Source organism: Sorex fumeus, unplaced genomic scaffold, assembly GCF_029834395.1.
Source record: "Sorex fumeus unplaced genomic scaffold, SorFum_2.1 ptg000045l, whole genome shotgun sequence".
Lineage (NCBI taxonomy): Eukaryota > Metazoa > Chordata > Mammalia > Eulipotyphla > Soricidae > Sorex > Sorex fumeus.
The window spans coordinates 16,798,634-16,819,474 of record NW_026606102.1 but is presented as its reverse complement, the minus strand read 5'-3'; the positions used below and the strand labels follow the sequence as shown (position 1 = coordinate 16,819,474).

Genomic DNA, 20,841 nt, shown 5'->3' with positions numbered 1-20,841 from the left:
TGTGGGCCCACTCGAGCAAATCGATGAACAATGGAAGGACAGTGCTACAATTAATTTTTACTGTTCTTAAACATATCTATAATTTTTATTATCTTCAAAAATGAAAACAGACAGTGCTACAATTCCTTTGTATGTTCACACATTCATGAAAAATCTTTGGTTGATTAAACATTTAAATCCAAAGAGAATTCTTTTTGAGCTATCTGTATTAGAACTAAGGTAGACACTAGCTAGAACTTCTTCATATATTTTCAGTTTTATAAAGTTCTGGAAAAACAGTAAAAGAGTGTCCAGGGTAGGGAGAAAAATCATTAGATGGCTTTGCTGCTTCCCAGAATGTGCTTATGAAATTTGAAGTTTGATCAGTGATTCAGCACCAGTGAAAATCTAAACCCTTCCCTATATGGATCAGCCCCCGTTTAATTTAGTGTCATTTTTACTTTATGAGATAGTTAATAAACAGGTACTGTATTTGATCTTGTGAGCATAGCCCTCTATATTTAGCTTTTTCAGCTTTAATGGAACTATAATTTTAATCATGATTATTACTTTACATTTTAATTATAATTTGGTGTGGCTTAAGTATACATTTCTGAGAGTGATTGTGTAATGAAAACAGGAATTAGCTTTTCATTAACAAAATAATGGGAGAGTTCCCACTGCATTCTAGTCTGTGTTCAAAATCTATGGGCTGGCCTAAAAATAGCAAGGGGAGTTTAACATTTTGGTTAAAAACATGCTTCTAAATTGGCTGTGTTCACAATCCAGACTCTAATGCTCCATCTTGCTTTATCTTGTTCTCTTTTCTTTCAAAAAGTAAAATAAAATAAAATTATTAAGTGGACTTTAATTGTGTCTTGGAATTTTAAAAGGCTTATTTTTATTTTTTTTATTTTTATTTAGATAATTAGCACCATGGAGCCTCAGGTGTCAAATGGCCCAACATCCAATACAAGCAATGGACCCTCCAGCAACAATAGAAACTGTCCTTCTCCCATGCAGACAGGGGCAGCCACAGATGACAGCAAAACCAACCTCATAGTCAACTATTTACCCCAGAATATGACCCAAGAGGAATTCAGGAGTCTCTTTGGGAGCATTGGTGAAATAGAATCCTGCAAACTTGTGAGAGACAAAATTACAGGTATGCTCTTCAATATTCTAGGTGGGATTCACAGCAGTGTTGTGCTGTTACATATGCAGATCTTAACAGAAATGCACATGCTTGGGAATGCATTTGAGTGTCCATAGCGTCTCTCATACTCAAGGACAACATGGGTACATTGTCATGAACTCACACTATGCAAAACCTTCTAACAGATTAGTAGAATTGGAAAATCAAATATACGTTTTGAAACTTCCTCCTTTTTATTTTATGTGAAATAATCCTTCGGTTTTATCCCCTTTATTCATAATCAGCCACCCTTGCCTTCTTTCCCTTTGTTCTTTAGTTTTCAGTTCTGCCTTGTGATCCACGTTAGTCTGCATAATCTTTGCCTTTCAAACATTTGATTTGTGTGTGTCCAGTCTGACACAGTGTCTTAAAGAGGGCCACGGCACACTTGTGTTTGGGGGATATAGCTGCACATTTTCTCTGGGAGAAGTATTGCTGAAGAATAGCAGATTACTCTGGAATAAAACGACTCTCCAGTAGGAGGGAGGTGCTTGGTGAAGATCTGCATTTAAGTTATTTTATTTTCTTTGCTTTGCTTTAAAGATTAAATTGAGAGATCAGAGACTTATAACTTGATGTGAAACATTTTACTTCAAGATTTGGCTTATAGCTCCAGTATGAAATATTTTTCCTAACCAACAGTCATTCTTTGAGGACCTAAAGTTTACCAGATACTGCTGCTATAGTCCTTTGTGAGAAGTTGTCCTGTAATTTTATTGAAAGTAAGGCTCCTTATTTAGTGGCGTGCTGATGGGCGGGTCACACTGGACAGTGCTCAGAGCTTCCTCCTGACTCAGGAATCACTTATGGGTTGTGCCGGGGAATGAATTTGAATAAGCTGCATGCAAGGCTAGTGAATTACCCTATTTATTATCCCTCTGTCCGGCTATTTTCTGGCTCTCTGCTCAGGAATGAACCCTGGTGGTGCTCAGGGGACCTATGGATTGCTGGATATTGAATCAGGATTAGCCACATGCAAGGCAAGAACCTTAACCCCTGTACTGTCTGTATGCACTGTAGCACTGTCCTCCCTTTGTTCAGCTATTTGCTCGAGCATAACATCTCCATTGCGAGACTTGTTGCTACTGTGTTTGGCATATCGAATACATCACAGTAGCTTGCCAGGCTTTGCCATGTGGGCAAGATACTCTCGATAGCTTGCCAGGCTCTTCGAGAGGGGCAGAGAAATCGAACACGGGTCAGCCGCGTGCAAGGCAAATGTCCTACCCGCTGTGCTATTGCTCCAGCCCACTGTCTATATAAGGCCAGGAAATAAGACTGTTTCCTTAATAATAAAAAAAAAAAATTAGACTGCATCATAATGGCTATGAAGCATGCTCCTAAAATTATTCATATTAACTTCAAATATTTCTTGGTTTTGAATGCTGGCTTTTGTCATTTCTGTGGAAAATTTAGCTGGTAATTTTTTTCCAATAAAGAAAAAAAAAGAAAGTAGGTGGATTCCACTCTGGAATTGTCCACATTCCAAAAAGGAATGTGTAATTTCTTTCTTTCCTTTCTTTCTTTCTTTCTTTCTTTCTTTCTCTTTCTTTCTTTCTTTCTTTCTTTCTTTCTTTCTTTCTTTCTTTCTTTCCTTCCTTCCTTCCTTCCTTCTTTCTTTCTTTCTTTCTCTCCCTTTCTCTTTCTTTTTTGCTTATTTAATTAAAGAACTATGATTTACAAAGTTTTTGATAATTGAGTTTTGGGTTTATATTATTTCAACACGAGTCCCATCACCATGTCAACTTCCCTCCATCAGTGTTCCCGTATTGCCCCCAACTCTGCCCCTTCAGTTTGACAGGCACATTACAGAGTTCCAGTGGTTGCAGCTTTTATTTCATGTTTTCAGTGTTGTTGAATCTATGTTTTGGATATATGGCTATATCACTCACCCTATAATCCTGTAATTCCTTTCTTTTACTTTATAGGTCTCTCCCCGTCTGTCATTTTCCTAAATAAAAAACTATTTACTTCCCTGAAAAAGAAAAGTAAGGAAACTCCTTAAATACCATGGGAGGAACATCATCTTGACTTTAAACCAGAGGATCCAATATATAGTCATATATATACATATAGGTGTATATATATGCATATGTATATATGTGTCTGTGAATGTAGCTTTATATTTAATTTTAATTTATTTGTGAATTTGTCCCCAAATTTTTGAGTGACACTTCAAATTTAAGTACTTTGTGAAGTAGTGAAACTAAAATAACTGTTAAAAAATAAGTCAAATAACTCTCTCAACATAATTTCCTCATCTGTAAAGTTGCTGTCCTTTCTGCAAGAACTTATAGTGAGGATTAAATGGGAGATGGATATAGACTTTTTAGCACAATGTACTGTGGTCTCCAGTAATCAGGTATGTTAGTTCTGGATACAGATGTTTTAAGGAGAGTGCCTTGAACAAAGTACATGAAATTCTTGAAATAGGACCATGACTTCGATGATCTTGCCACAGAGTATTGCACCATCTATCCTTTAGCAGAACTGCCGATGCTCTCAGAAAGTCAATGTTTAGATTCTTGAATAATCTTTATATAATAGTGTGATAATTCAAACCAGATTAAAGCCAGTTAACCATATGATTCTTCCTCCCACTCCTGTATAGAAAGTATATTTTTGGTGTAGCCTTACCTTCTAAATAGGGACTCTGCTAGCTATATTAGTGAATATTATTAATCACCTTTTCAAAAGAGTTTCCTTAGTGCTATAGTGAGATTTTTGAGAAGTACTGATTCATGGTGTTGTTCCTTGTTTTCTAAAGACACATGTTTAAACAAGCAGATTCCTTTACTGAAAGAATGCTAATTTGGTAGTTCACCGAGTAGATTTGAATAGGAGTGACAGCTTCGAAGACAGCCTTTAATTTGGTATACAAAACCAAAATTGTCAACTTTGGTTTGTTTAGCACTCTCTCCAGTACAAGCAGAAGCATACAGTAGCATCTGAGCTTAAAGAATAAGCTTTTGGGTTGAAAGTAGAAATACAATTCAGGCATAAATTTATAATTATGCATTTTTAAAATTCAGGCACAAGAAAAGGATTTTATTTGCAGAGAACTTATGGGAATGAGGCATGAAAATATAGAGAGACCAGAGATATTTGCCCTCATTTGGTAGCAGTGTTTAATAAAAGTAGAACTTGTGGTTGTAAAGAGTGCTTATTAAATTCTTCATTTACACTACCTAATTAATTCTAGCATTTTAAATTAACAGTGAAACTGGTCCCTGCTGTATCATTCCATAGATGCAGCATATTTCCTCCATCCACCCGTTGTTCAGGTTTAATTGGCTACGCTAAAAGTCAGAGAAGGAGGGAGAGATGGGACTTTGGGGAGGTGAGGAAAGAATGGGAATAGCTCCAGTGGAAGATGCGGTGAGGCCTTCTTTTGGGGTTAAGTCATAACACAGACTGGGAGAGGTGAGGTATCACACCAGGCACATTGAAAGGTTGCTAGTGGTTCAGAAGTCAGGGTAAATGACATCATAGGTATTTTTGTTGCCCTGATTTTTAACATCTCAGACCCCCCTCCTCTTTTCCTTTAACACCTCCTACAGATCTTTAATGCATCTGGATCCTGTGAAGTTTACAAGGAGTTCTAAATACCCAGTGGGAGGACTTGGGGGTAGGGAGTGGCAAAGAGATAAGAATCTTAAGATTAAGATTTTTTCAGCCCAAATTGAAAGAAAATGTAATAATATAATAAATTCCCTTTAAAAGTTATGCTTTAAAAAATGAGAAGTGAAGTCCTGACTGGTTTCTTCAATCACACACACACACACACACACACACACACACACACACACACACACTGAGGTGGGTGAAGGAGAAAAAGAGAGAAACTTTGTTGCTGGTATTGTCACTCATGGTCATGGATTGCTGATGAGTCTTCCATTTGAAAGCAGAGGAAATTTCTGGATGGACCAAGGTGTTTGGTGCTGAGGATTTAATTGTCTTCATTTATCAATTATTTTATGCTAGATGTTTGTTGATCTCTGAAAATGCATTATTTTATTTAACACTGAGAACAGCATCTATTTTCTTAGATGAGGATACTGAAGCTTGGTGAGGCTGGCTCACATACCCAGGCAGCACAGTTATTAACAGATGGTGGAGCTAGGATTCACCCTAGGATTTACTCCCAGTTTCCAAAAGCACAATTTTTATAGAAAAGCATATGCAAGGGGCCTGAGTTTAATGAAGATCCTTGCTTAACCCTTAACCCATACCCCATTAAAATGTTATATTCCTGTGAGCAAGGAGATGTTGTTTACTACTATAATTTGGAGAGTCTACCTAAAGCACAATGCCTTAAAAAGACTCTGATATATAATAGGGGGCAGAGATAATATTTTTTTTGTCTACTGGACACACGATTTAGCTTCTCAGAGAGGGGCCAAATTCACAGAAATCATCAGGTTTGATTGATTCACTTCTAGTTCTTTTGAACATCTGTTACTCATCACAGATATTAGGATTGTTGCTTTAGTTTTTTTTTAATTTTTAAAATTTTTTCCTATAATTTCAGTAATGTATGTGGTTTTTTTTTTCTGATTGTGGGATTGGTTTTTTTGTTTTTGTTTCATTTTGTTTATGGTGTGGGAGCACAGTCCAGCAGTGCTCAGGGCTCACTCTTGGATCTATGCTCAGGGATCACTCCTGGCAGGGCTTATTGGACTGACCATATGGAGTGCTAGAGATTAAACACCGGTGAGCCACATGCAAGGCAAGTGCCTTACCCACTATATTATCTCTGTATCCCCTTGGTATACAAAGTTATTACATCCAAACACCACTTTGGTAATAGGATTGTTGGGGGTAGGGGAGTTGTCTGCTTGTTTGTTATTCTAACTGGGAGAAAACACTAGAATAAAGTAGGTACCAGACAGATTAAACGTGTGTCCAGAATTGCATTCATGAGCAGTGATGGGCTGCATGAGCTGTGAACTCTTGATGCCTCTGTCTGCAGCCTCTGCCGCTGGAGAGACAGGAAGTAGCTTTCGGCTCACACGGATATGGACCACCTAGAAACCTGTGCAAAGATCAGATTCCTAGTGGAAATTGTATCATGCCCCTGCACTGCAAAAAACTGAGTGTTTCTTTTCATTTTGTTGCCCTTTTCTTTGTCAGACCTTAAATTGCATTGTTGAGTCCAGGTTCTGAGATGATCAGTATTTTAGGAGAGGAAACATGGCATAGCCAGGGTAGATTTAGGTGGCTCAGTGTATGACTAAAGCTAGTAAGGCCAGAATGCTGCATTGCACTTTTGTTGTTGTATAAGGGCCATACCCAGCAGTGCTCAGGGATTACTCCTGGCTCTGTGCTCAGACTACACTTCTGGTGGGGTAATGGAAATCATAGGTAGGGCCAGGAATTGAATTCAGGTCGGCCACATGCAAAGCAAGCACTTTTCCCAATGTATTATCTCTCCAAAGTAGGATTTAAGTGGATATTGGGGACAAGATATGACTCAGAGAACTAGAGTACATTTATTGCTTGTGGGAGCCCCAGATTTGATCCCACATGGTCCCTAAGCACAGCGAAAAACAACCCCTGAACACCAAGTCAGGAGTAGCTCCTGAGCACCACCAGGTGTGGTCTCAAGCAAAAGCAAACCAGAAGAAAAAAAGGTAGAGGAAATAAAAGTAGAAGCTGAGGATACAGCTTTTTGATATGTCACATGCGTCATACTTGTGAGACCCTGGGTTTACTCCCCAGCATAAGGGGGTACATCAGAAGGTATTAATCCAAAATTTCATTCCAAGTACAAAAGTTTTTCTTACTCCTCCATTTATTGGATAGAGGGAGTAGAGCTGGGCAATGCTTCTTTGGAAGCAGTAATCTAATAAAAAGAGGCATTGCCAAATTAAGCTAATTAAATATACCCAAAAAATTAAGTTGGTTAGACTTGTGCTCCAATTAACAGATATTTCTTAAGTACCACCTTTAATTCTTCTCTTTATTTCCTTCTTTGTAATACATGGCTTGGGTTTATATAATGTTATTATTCAGTGTGGAAAGAGCAAAGCATAAAAGAACTGTTCACTACTGTGGACAGCAGGGTGAATACTTTGCCCTTGTCTTATATCTGAAATCATCTCTAAAGAAACCAACTCAGTTTTGATTGATAATCTTCTGTGTTCCTCTCAGTGGTAAGTGAGGGGTGTGAACTACAACAGTGGGTACTAGACTGTCATCAAGACCAGGAAGCATTATTTGGAATATGGCTTCTTGGGTTGAAGAGGGAGAGGAGAGATAGGGTTGTTGATTGTCTCATATACTTTCAAGGAAGTGGATGTATAGTGATACTGTGGGAATCTGGTTGAGTTTTACTTCTGAAACAGCTGTATCAATCAAAAAGAAAAAAGGCATGAAAAACCCCTAACATATGAATGTACTTTTAGTCAACTCCTAAGATATGAATTTGTCCCTAAGGTGAATTTATTTGGCATAATGCATAGCACCTAGAAGAGACAAATGAAAATAATAGCAGTAGTTTTTGTCCATTTTTCTGTGCCTTATGTATATTCTGGGCACGATATTAGATGTTTCAAATTTCATTTAAATAGTAAACTGAGGGTTTTTTCTGAGATTCATAATACTAGCCAATGTTTAGTGAGCATGTACTCTGTGCTATTAAGAATTTTCATATAATCTCTAAACATTCATTTTATAGAGAAAGAAACCTAGATTGATGAACAATTGATTGCCCAAGTGATTTAGCTTCAAAATAGAGGAATTGGGACTTGAACCCAGAGTTATATACTAATTCTGAGTTCCCTGCTTTATAGTTTATCCCTCGAAGTTTTCTAAAAACTAACTAAACTTGCTAAATTAAATTGACTACTTCCGGGGCTGGAGCAATAGCACAGCGGGTAGGGTGTTGCCTTACATGAAACCAACCCAGGTTCTATTCCCAGCATCCCACATGGTTCCCTGAGCACCGCCAGGGATAATTCTGAGTGCAAAGCCCGGAGTAACCCCTGTGCATCGCCAGATGTGACTCAAAAAGAAAAAAAATGACTTCTTCCCTTTACAAACCAACTCTGTTTATATAACCTAGATAGTAAAAACCATTAGTGCAGTGAAAACAGTAAGAATTCAAAATCTTCTGTTTTAAGAAATAGTATATTATACACTAAATAATGATAATAGCAGGTTTTTTTTTAATTAAACAGTTAAATACATGCCAGAATAAGGAAGAAAAGAGCTGGAGTGATTTTTAGCTTCTAATTTTCTCTCTTCATGAAATTCCCTTTATTTATATTTGCCTTTTCTTTATTGTCAACCATCTTTTTTAAATGTGTGATGCCTTAGTGGACTTAAGCATAGTTAAAACCCAGCCACAGTTATACATATCCAGAAAAATCTTAAGATAATGATTCTTTAAGAGGTCTTTTCAAAGGGATATTTTTTAGTGATGGGAAGGACAGCTTTAATCAGCATAGTTTGCTGCTGATTTTGAACATGTGCTTGGTACAATGAAATGTGTCTTCCAGATTCAGAGGAAAATCAGGCAGATTTGCATCTGTCATTTTATTTATCACTCCCCTGCAGACATCTTTTATATATTCCACAAATAAGAATGAAAGAATAAATTTTTTGTTGATTTTTGGAGAGTTGATTATTATTGGGAGGTAAGTGGAGATTTTTAGGTATGGAGATTTGGTATCTTAATGGTGTTACACAGTTTGTGAATATGAGTCTGGCCTATTAAAGTGGAGTTGGAAAATGTTAATACTTTAAGTGAAAACAGTATTCATGTAATGATTATGCCTCTTCTACATCCATCAAGAGCATTGCGAGGCCTTCTATCATTCCCAATTAAGACAGGTTGGTAACTGAGTGGAGCTGTGAGGGTTAAAGTTTATGCAAGTACCTTCTGCTTCTTTCAACACAGTTTTTTCTTAGGGTAGGTAGCAATATTCAAGATTACAGACCAGGTATGGTTTTCTTTTGCCCTATGGCTGTTTTTTCCTTCATCTTCTGTTCTAAATCATACCGTTCTGCCCTGCTTCCGAACTCAGATAACTGCAGTAAAGTATTCTCATTCCCAAGAGAGATGTCTCAAAGGATTTTTACCTAGGATGTGAATCAGGACTGGGTATTTTAAGGATTTTCTATTTCTGTACTTTAGCTGACTGTTTGGTTGGTAAGACCAATTCCCTGTTCACCGAGGCTCCCCTCCTCCCCACCCCAAAATTTCTCTCTTTCTCTCTCTCTCTCTCTCTCTCTCTCTCTCTCTCTCTCTCTCTCTCTCTCTCTCTCTCACACACACACACACACACACACACACACACACACACACTGAAATTTCCACATATTATCTAAAAATGTAATTCATCAGCTTCCAGGGTAGGAGGAAAGTGCTTTCTGAAATGTGTTAATGGGAAATTCCTTTTTTTCTTGTCTTCTGTGAGATTTAGTAGTGGTGATTTCTTTTTTCAATGTACCCCACCACTCTATATCTCCTTTGTTGCTTTAATTGATAAATCTTTTATCTGCTCTTATTTTTTGGAAGAACTAAAAATTTTAAGTTGCCTTTTTACTTTATTCTCTGTCTCAAATTGAGATTTTAAAAAATATTCTCAGAGGATGCTCCTGATAGTGAAAGGAAAACGCAGTGTTTGGCTCCTGCATGCAAAGTAAACCCCACACCACACCTCACCATCTTTGACTCACCTCCCTGGTCTCTTGAATTAGGCTTTGATGATAAAAGACATTGAAGAAATGATAAAACTCATATATAGGTTATATATTTTATAAGACTTTTTTTTACATTTGAAAAACATTTTCAGTCAACAGTATTTATTTAGTGTCTGCTCTCAGACCAAAAAAGTGTTATTTCCTTACCTTCTTTTAAATTCTATTTAAGAATAAAATAGAATTCTCTGAGGAAGCAGGATAAATATAAAGACCCTACAGCAGCCTGCAGATCTGGAAGAGCCTGAGAACCTGCTTATGAAACATGTCCCTTCACACCCACCTTTGGTTGGTAAGGCTGTTTCATGAGGTCTTTGTGTTTTGCTTCTGCACCAGTGTCCAAATTTATCCCATTGAACTGGAACTATACTTGGCTTATTCATGATTAACAACTAATGAGTAGTTCACTGGAAAGATAGAACAAAAGTATTCATAAGGGGCCTGGAGTGATAGTACAGTGGGGAGGGTGTTTGCCTTGCACACAGCTGACCTGAGTTCAATCCCCAGCATCCCATATGGTCCCCCGAGCAACACCAGGAGTAATTCCTGAGTGCAAAGCCAGGAGTAATCCCTGAGCATCACCAGGTGTGACCCAAAAAGTCAAAAAATATATATTTTTAAAAGTATTCATAATAAAATGAAGTTGTATGGAATGCCAATTGAGTGTCAGTTATATACACATGCTAACTCACTGAAATGTAACAGTTATACATGATTGGTGGTATTATCCCTATTTTACAATAAGGAAGATTTAAAATCAACTAGACTGTAGAGATAGTACAGCAAATAAGGCATGAACATTGTACACGGTCAACCTGGATTCGATCCCTGGTACCACATATGGTCCCCCAAATCCCACCAGGAGTGATCTCTGAGCACAGAGCCATGAGTAAGCCCTAAGCATCACCAAGTGTGGCCCACATTCAAAAATAAATGAACAAATTAAATAAAGCCAACTAGATTGAGATTCCCAAATTTTTTTGGGGGGGAAAGGGGCACATCTGCCTCTACTCAGGTATTATTCCAGGTTCTGCACTCAGAAATTATTCCTGATAGGGCTTGGGGGACCATGTGGGGTTCCAGGGATCAAACCCAGCCATGGGTCAGCCGTGTGCAAGGGAAGTGCCTACCACTGGGGTCACCTGTTTACTGTATTATTGCTCATTCCCTGAAAGTACGGCCGTGTACTGTACTATTAGTACAGCCGTGTACTGTACTATTGCTCATGTATCTTTTTTAATGTCAACTTAACAAACAGAAAGCAACCTCTAATTGCATCTGAGGCTATTCCTGCCCCTCACCTCCCCGGGTCATTTCAGCAACCCCCTGGCAGCACTATTACCCACTCTGGGAAACATGGAACTAGATGGAAACTGAGGTAACAGCTGTCTGACTACAAATTCTCTGATCTTTTGATGCCCTCCCCTGTTCCTGCTCACTGAACACAAAGACAGTATCACCTATGGGTGTTCAAAGGAAAAGAGGATGGGATCTACCAAAGACATTATTAAATAGGAGCGAACCTTGGTAGATATTAGATTGTAGGAAAATGGTACATACACATGAAGCAGCTGGATCAAGAGTCAAAGACTTCTTCAAGGCATAATGAATGAAACAGTCAGGATTTTATTGTGTATGGTACCATTTGTGCCAATGAAATAGCTAAAACTCAAAAAGGTTAAGTCATTCATTCAAGGTCACAGCTAACAAGTGGCAAAACCTAAGTCTGTCAAAATCCAAAGTCCATGTTCCTCTACTTTCATAATAAATAATCTGAACTAACACAAGAAGGTGGACAATTTATATATTTACCATCGAGTTTATGATTTGAGGATCATTTTTTGTGTTGTGTAGGCCAGGTACCTGATATCTCAGTATTCTTTTTCTATCTTCTTCAGTTTCTTGCAGATTTATAAGTTTGATTTTCTGTTTGTAGTTGGGTTTCTGGTGAGATGTGAGGCTGCATCAACACCAAGTGGTTGTAACTAGTTCAGGTAATTACTTTAATTCTTATGGTCTCTAGTGGAATTTCTCATCACAAACATCTTGAATCAGGTTAAGTCATGTTATTGCTTGGTATGAGCACAAAATGTAAAAGTAATTATCTCTAAGCATAATATACTTAATGATTAAGAAATTAGTAATTTCTTAATAATTTGCCTATATCTGAATTTTATCATTTCTTCAGTGTCTTACCATCAAAGTCCAATTCAAAAAAAACCTTAGGTTTTTTTAGGTTTTGTTTTGTGGGTGGCCACACTCAGTGGTTCTTAGGCTATCCCTAGCTTGGTGCTCAGGCTTCTGGTGGTTCTTGGAAAACCATGGATACCAGGGATCAAAAACGGGGTGTCCACATGCCTTTAGCCTGTTGATCAGTCTTCCCTGCTCTGTGTCTGTTTTTGAAAATCCTTTGTTTTTTGTTTTTTGTTTTTTGGCTCACACCCAGTGACGCTCAGGGGTTTTTCTTGGTTCTACACTTAGAAATTACTCCTGACGGTGCTTGGGGGACCATATGGAATACCTGGGACTGAACCTAGGTTGATCGCTTAGAAGGCAAACACCTTACCCTCTGCACTATCTCTTCAGCCCCTTGTAAAATTCTTATGCTCTGTACTTTTTCTGATTCTGCTGAAGCTGCCAATGTATGCCATGACCACAATTACTTAATAGATGAGACCAGCACAGCCAAAAGAAGACTTAAATCAAGAGCTAGTGCTTGGTTTCTCTTTTCTTTTTTCTTTCTTCCTGTTTTTTTTTAAATTATTCTTGGCCTGCTTCCTCTTTCTGTCTCCTTATTTATTTAAATACCATGTGATTTTAAAAAGTTATTTGAATTGACTGATTAGATATGGAAAGATTTAAAATTAAAGTCATCATAGGTTTTCTAAAAGAAAAATGAATGTAGAGTGATAAAAGTAGACAAGAAGAGAAATTAAATGTGGCAAGGTGCTTTGTCTGAAGTTTAAAAGACCACCTAGACTCAGTTTTTTTATATCATGGAAAAATGAATGGTGACAACCTTGAACCATTCTCAAGTGATAACTAGAATCCCAAGTCACCTTCCTTCTGTCACATTCACTACACCCAAGAGCCTTTGATTGTGGTGACAGTTGCCAATACAGAATGACATATAAAGACAGAAATCTATTCCTTTTCTTTTCTCATCCTTTTGACTTGAACCCATGCTCAATTGATTGACTTGGGTCTTTTGTTTCTTTTTTAATGGCGAGAGCAGCAGTGGTACAGAGAAGTCATCTGAATGGAGGAACCTCTTTTCATCAACTTAGGTGTCACCAGTGTGCAAAGGAGGTGTTGTGAAGCCAGCTTTATTGCCCGCTGCCCTGAACTATAACTGGCTTCTGTGCCGCTTTAGTTTTCCCTTTCCACTGAGGATGGGCACTCAGAGACTTTAGTTCTCTCTTCCATCTCCCTGGTGAGGCTTCCTACAATGGCTTCCTGTTGGTTGCTCTTGCTCAGGCCCCTGAACTGGACCACAGATGAGGAAACCAAACATCACTCTCAAAATTGGTTTGATACTGGGAAGTAAAACTGGTTCTCAGCTGCCACCTTTGTCTTCCCAGCACCCCGTACCAGTCAGTGGAAACTTCCCAGTGAGACACACCATTCAAAGTATGAAAGCAATAGAGTTTGTCCCCAAGCTCCACACTCCCTCAAACACACACACACACACACACACACACACACACACACACTACAAGCATGTACTCAACATTTCCTTCTCAAAAATACCGGAGAGTGTAACAAACTAACCAGAAATGAGACAGACTTCACTGAAATTTTTGTACCACTTCCACGCTCCTCCCTCATCTCTTCATGGGTGAATGGGCTTGCATAAATCACTTTATCTTCTGGTACTTCCATTTTCTTAATACACAGTAAGAATATCAGTCTTTATCCCATGTTCTTTGGATGTTACTTTTGACTTCCAACTGGGAGATACACGTGAAGGCACTTGTAAACTAACACAACCTGAAAATGGGAGAAGCACTTTTCCATTTCATTGCTCGTCACTCTCTCAGCCTGGGCTAACAGATGGATTAAGGACAAGAAGGAAGCAAACAGGTATCTGTTCCTAGTTTGGTCCTCTGTTATGTAATTCCAAATAGGTAAAAGGAAACAGCATATTGAGAATCAGAAAACTGGAATAGCAATTGACATTTATTAAGTGCCTGTTAGTATTTTGTATTTGTTATCTTATTTAATCCTGACCACAGTTCTAGGAGATAATAGTGCTCCTGTTTTTTAGATGAGGAAAACAAGACTTACTATGTGACCACATTCCACTGCCAGTTGGGACAAGAGACCTTCACAGGAAGTTCCTCTTGTTCTCTCTGTTTCATCCTAAAGTTGTGAATATGTCTGTATAAGATATATTTCAGGCTGGAGTGATAGCACAGCTGGTAGGGTGTTTGCCTTGCACGCGGCCGACCCTGCCGACCCGGGTTCAATTCCTCCGCCTGGCAAGCTACCTGAGACATCTTTGCAAGCTACCTGAGACATATTCAATATGCCAAACACAGTAACAACAAGTCTCACAATGGAGACGTTACTGGGCCCGCTCGAGCAAATGGATGAACAACGGGAGGACAGTGCTACAGTGCTAAGATATATTCCATTAAGCCTCAGAAATAGCTATAGGAATAATGAACAACAGTTTTAGTGGTTTTGGAAGATTACAAATGAGAGCCTTTAGTTCAATATTTGAAAATGTCAGGATGATTTTCAAGATCGATTTGAAAAATCAGGCCACTTTTATGAATAGCAATATGATAAAATGGAAAATTTTTTCCAAGTTCCCATTTAGCTCTAATTCTGTGGATCAAGCCATTCTGTGCCTCAGGTTGTTGTACTTATAAGAGGACCTTAAGACTGACTCTTTCCACCATACTGTGTGTTGCAAGTCATCACATGAACTGTTAATGTGTTGTCAGTAAGTTGGCAAAGAGCTGTGCTAATTCAGACTATTACTGTGGTCATCTAGAAGATGAGCCATTTTAAACAGAGAATTTCTGAATGTAAAGCAAATACTAAATCCCCTGTGATAAGCCAGTTTGCTCTCTCTTCTGCCTTCCAGATGTTTTGTTCATTTATCTACGTACATCTCCACAAAAGCTGATTAACTCTCTCAGACATCAATGTCTAACTGTTATTAATGCTCAAGCTGATCAAATTATAATGTCACAGATCCTACTTGTGCTGTTAATATTAGATTTTGAATTCCGGTCTGTGATTTATTATTTTTTTCTCCATGCATTAGAAAAACTGGTTAGCAGAGTTCATAAGAAAGTTTAATTAGCAGGCTGTTTGTGAAAATAGCGGGAGTGAGTCATCATTCAGAATGAACTAACATTTCTCAGGGTTGAATTTGTTCTTCTATTCCTTGAGCAGCCAGCCACATAGGATCTTTGTGTCTGGAGAGCTGGTGTCTGCGTGCTGCCCACTTGAACTGCACCATGTAATAAACTAGTGACAAAACAGCAGATTTTTAAGACCAGAGAAGAGGAAGTGTAGGGTGTTTGTGTGTTTGTTTATGTTTGTCCCTGTCCTCCAGTGGAGTAGGGTGGAACTACTATAATCCAGGACTGTGCTCAGCAGTATAGGCTAGTGATTTAAGAGCTAGACTGCCTTTGTTTGTAGCCAAGCCAGACCATTTTCCAGCTTATAAATAGCGAGTTATTACCTTTATCATGCCATAGTTTTCTTCTCCTATGTAAAATAGATATGGATAGGACTCTTGTGAGCAATAGTATATAATACTCAGAATATCACCTGTTATGTAGTATTGTAGTTCTTGTAGCAATTCTGGGAGATGTAGGTATTATTGTCCCAATATACAGGTGAGAAAATAAGCTCAGAAAGGTTAAGTAACTTGTTCAAAGTCACACAACTCCTAAATGGCAGAGCAAAGTTAAACCTATGTCCATTCAACTTCAGAGTCAGGGTGTGTCTTTGTGTGTGTGTGGTATGTAGGATCAAAGCCTCACTTAATTTGAGGCTTGTGCTTTGCCATTAAGCCGTAGTCTTAATATCCCGAAGTCTCTTTGGTCCAAAATCACCATTTTTAATTGCATTAATATACTGCCTCTCAGGGTCATATGCTTAGTTCAATATCGATAATAGCACTGTCCTCCCATTGTTTATTGATTTGCTCGAGCAGCCCCAGTAACATTGTGAAACTTGTTACTGTGTTTGGCATATCAAATACATCACGAGTAGTTTGCCAGGCTTTGCTGTGCGGGCAACATACTCTCTGTAGCTTGCTGGGCTCTCCGAGAGAGGAGGAGAAATTGAACTTGGGTCAGCCGGGTCGGCGGCATGCAAGGCAAACGCTCTACCCGCTGTGCTATCGCTCCAGCCCAATACCGATAATATACATATAATATACACATGTGTACCTCTATGCATGCACCTACAAGTACAAGTATCCATACAACAGCACGTAATTAGGTTTTGTTTTTTTCATGTTTCTCCATGAAACTCCTTGCATGCTGACTTCTGACACACAGTGAACTAAAATTTGTGTGACTTGTGCCAGCATGTGACTTGTGTCTCTAAATGTTTGGCCTTCTCCTCAACACACATCTACCTTGCATCTAGACTACCTCTGACAAAAGTCTATATGATATCTTCTGAGAACCAGAATCATGTATTATCATAGTAACAAAAGATCTTAGAAGTATTCTTTAACTTGAGCTCCTTGCTTTCCTGAAACTGTAACTCAGAGTTGGTCCTTGATTCCAGAACTTGGGATAATATGCTGAAGTGGTTTTTAGCCCTTTCAAAGAGTACTGCTCACTTGGGAGTCCCACCTCAAAGTCTTTCCCCCAAGGTATTTAATAGGTGACGTTTTTGTTATTGTTTTTAAAGAGTTTTGTGACCAAATGAGTTTGGGAAACCAAGTGAACCAAGTTAAAAGGAAGGTTTATTATTATTATTATTATTATTGCTACTTCTCTGAGTCAGTTTAATATGTATATATGGAAAGACAGTCTTATAGGACTTATATAGTATTTGGGCGGAATAATTGGGTAATGGTAGCATTACTCCAACAACATTTTGTATATTGTGTGTTCTAAGTCTGAGAGTACAAATAACCCTTTATTAGGAATAAGTTTAAGGGGGAAAAGAATGAGTGCTGGACACTTCCTACCTGATGGCTTTTATTTCTTTCATTAGAAAGGTCATTGGTTCCTGTACTCTGACTAGTAAAGAGAGAGGCATCCTAGGTCAGTCTCTGTGACTCTCAAGAGGAATAGAAAAAAATACCATTTGGATCCATATTTTTAGCAACAATAGACCTTTTTCTTGAAAATTCCTAACAACTACGCATCTTCTGGATATGATTTAGGTTATGAGTTTCCTGGTTTCCTAATTATCAGGGTGGCATTTCATTTACCATTACCCAAAAGAGCTGAAATATCAGAAGATGTTTACATTTTGTGATTCTCACATACAAGGAGACAGAGTCTTCTTCATTTTACTTTAATTCTGTATCATAAAGCTGGTTACCTTTGCTTGATGCAGCAATTTTGAAGAAGGCCTTAGCTTTGCAAAAAATTAAAACAAACAAACAACACATTAAAGAAGATGACTTTCCTCCTCATTTCCTACACTACCAACCTGTTAAGGTTTGAGGATTTTTGTTTGTTATTAGGTTTTTATTTCTTTCCCTTGCTTTTCACCTACAAGCTAATGGTGATGAAAAGGGAAAACATATTTTTGCTTCTTGTTTCTTATCTTTTGTATAGTTCTCGGGGATTTCTTCCATCAGACTGTGGTTGTAAGCTTCATCTCTGGCACTTGATCAGTGACATCCTGGGTGATGGGAACAGGGTATTCATTTCTGCATTTCACATAACCAGAAGTGTTAAGTTAAAAGCACCTCAAGCCCTTATCTCATATCTGATACGCCAGCAAAGGTTTCCAGACGAAGTCCTTCTCTAGCTTAAATTTGACATCCTGACTTATCTCTGCAGGGGCTGGAGCCATAGCACAGCGGTAGGGCATTTGCCTTGCATGCAGCCAGACTGGCCAAGCCAGGTTCGATTCCTCTGCCCCTCTCGGAGAGCCCGGCAAGCTACCGAGAGTATCTCGCCTGCATGGCAAAGCCTGGCAAGCTACTGGTGACATATTCAATATGCCAAACGCAGTAACAAGTCTCAAAATGGACACTTACTGGGCCCGCTCGAGCAAATCGATGAACAATGGGAGGACAGTGTTTTTGTTTGACTTATCTCTGCATAGAGAAACTATGTATCTCACCTCCTTCATAAAGAGCCATGAATTTTCTTTTACTTTGAATAAAGTCTACTCTAATAGATTTATATATGATTAGTATTATGAAGCTTCTACCTTTGTGCCATTCTCTTTCACATAAGTTATCTCATTTAATCTAAATCCACAGGATATCAGGAACCTCCACAAGCCCTTTATAAGAATAGTGTCTGGTAGGAATTTTAGAAGCCATTGTTTTAGTGCCTACTAAATACAGCAGTTCCTTTCACCCACAGACATTTCACCGACAATCTCATTTTGCCCAAAGGCTAATTACAGTGTATGTAATTAGTATTAACCTGCTAACTTTTTATACTCTTCTTCTGTTGCTAAACTGTCTTGTAACATCAGCTGCATTTCTGGAATCACCTGTTGGTTTTATCCATTCTAGGTGAAGAATCTTGACTCTATGACAACCAGATCATTGTTTCATGTAAGAGTAAGCTAACTAAGAATTAAAAATTCTGGTTCATTTCTCAGACTCACTGGGAGTTTGCCAAAATCTTCCTTTTTGTTTCAGTCCTTGTTAAAAATATTTTTAAATGTGTGACTATTCTTTGCTGTCTGCAAGAATATTCTGAACATAATTTAATTTAATGCTGCTTCAATTAGGGATCTTTCCTTGCCCCAGGGTCGTCAGTCTGAACCTTTCTTTGTGTGTGTTAAATGCTGAAGGTGAGACAGTTGTCACTGAGGCTTCTTTTGTCCCTGGTATATTACCTAGCATTTTTTTTTCCTTTAGGATTTTCTTTTAAATGAAGAACTTGATACTAGCTTTTTATCTTATGAATTGCCTTTCTTTCCAGAACAGACAGAAAGAAAATAGGGTTTAGATTGGCTCAGCTTTTACATTTATTGTGGTTTATTATCGAAATATATTTTTGAAGAAAAGTCTTTTGGGGAAACTAATTTTATAGGAAAAGCCAGAAGAGGTTAAAGAGAAGAAAAATTCCTTTGAGAATTCGTTTTTAGACTTTCTTTATGGAGTCATGTAGCTTTGTGAATGATCCTTACTGCTTTAGGGACTGTTCAGAATCACTGTTCATGCTCTGAATTTCCATGTGCCTTAGCTCAATAACAGAGGTTCTATTTTATTTCAACTTAAACAATTTGGCTGATCTCTTCTGAAATCAGTAAACTATTAAAAACTTAGGAGAGATAGTACAACGGGTAAGGGGTTTTGCTTTGCACACTGCCAACCTGGATTCAATCCCCAGCACCTCTGAGCCCACCAGGAGTGATCCCTGAGCACAGTCAGAAGTAAGCCCTGAGCACAGTCAAAAGTAAGCCCTGAGTGCTGCCAGATGTGATCCTAAAACAAAAAGTAGGTTCAGTAGTTTATCTTTGGCCCCAACAATGGTACAGTGAGGTAAGGCACTTGCCTTTTACATGGTTGCTGGCCCAAGTTCGATCTCTTGCTCTAAATACGGTTCCCCTGAGCATCATCAGGAGTGACTCCTGAGTACAGAGTCAGGAGTAAGCCCTGAATCCTCCAGGTGTGGCAGGAAAGGGAAAGGAAAAGGAAAAGAAGAAGAAGAAAGGAAAGGAAGAAAGGAAGAAAGAAGAAAAGAAAAATTTTAAAAGGAAAACTCTGTATGGACTTTGAAGCTAGATGAACTGGAGTTTCAGAACCTGAGGCTTCTGTACATCAGTCCCCTTGATTGTAAACGGAGCCGTAATGTCTCTCTGATCACATTGTTCAAAGGAATAGATGATAGAAAGCATGGAAGTAGAACTCAAATGTTCTTTCCCCCCCAAAAAAGATAAATATATGCTAAGTACATAGATGGAAGGAATCATTTTATGATGTATATGTGTAACAAGTCACCAGAGTCTGTACTTTAAGTATCCTACAATCTTAGTTGTCAATTATTCCTCAGTAACTCTGGAAAAATTAAACAGAACACTCAGTGTAATGGTTACCACATAGTGAAAAGCAAATGATCATTTTCTCTTTTGTCTTTTGTTACTTTTCATTCATATAGTGAATTCATTTACCTGTTTATTCAACATGGATTTATTGGAAACCTACTCTGTGCCAGACTTTGGTTATACTAAGATTCAAAAGATTATCAAGACCCAGCTATTAAGGTCCATTGAGAAATACATTTCATTCAAAAAGCTTATATTAAGTACCCACTTCAAGTGGGCAAAGTGCTGTGTTTGTGGCCATCTTGATGTCACATGATAAATTCTCAGCCTCTGGAAAATTGTATTTACTTAGAAAGCCAGAAAGTAGCCTCTGGACATAACCCAATACTAACTTAATCTAATTTTAAATACTTTAAAAATTCATAATAAGGAGAGCTGAGTCCTACCTGTTTTAGTAGTATTGTTTTGTTGTCAGAGAGTAGACACACTCAAAATTTCAGACGTCTAAATAACTCCTGATTCTTTTCCAGAGGTATGGGAAGATCTCATATGTGCATCTATGAGAATAGATTCAATGTGGAAACAGTCTTGAAACAGTTCAAGTTGATACAGCAACCAGTAGTATTAGGGAGTGTTGTCTGTCAACTGAGTATCAGTTTTCTTTCACCAAGGGATAGACAATCATGCTCTCCCCTTCTGAATCACTCTTGTATGTCTCTCTCAGTCTTTCCAACTTAGGCTCAGTTCAAGCAGTATACCTTCCAGAAAGCTCTTTTCCTTCTCACTAGCATCAC

General features: G+C 38.2%; 1 protein-coding gene across 9 annotated transcripts in view; it reads left to right on the top strand.

Annotated features, from left to right (window-relative positions):
- The window catches only part of ELAVL4 (ELAV like RNA binding protein 4), a 104,052-nt gene that overhangs the window by 45,642 nt on the left and 37,569 nt on the right, over window positions 1-20,841 (top strand). For all 9 annotated transcript variants that reach the window (XM_056122439.1, XM_056122440.1, XM_056122437.1 and 6 more), the window contains one exon: window positions 904-1,144. In XM_056122439.1, coding sequence (XP_055978414.1) covers window positions 904-1,144 — 241 coding nt within the window. The remainder of the gene's footprint in view (window positions 1-903; window positions 1,145-20,841) is intronic.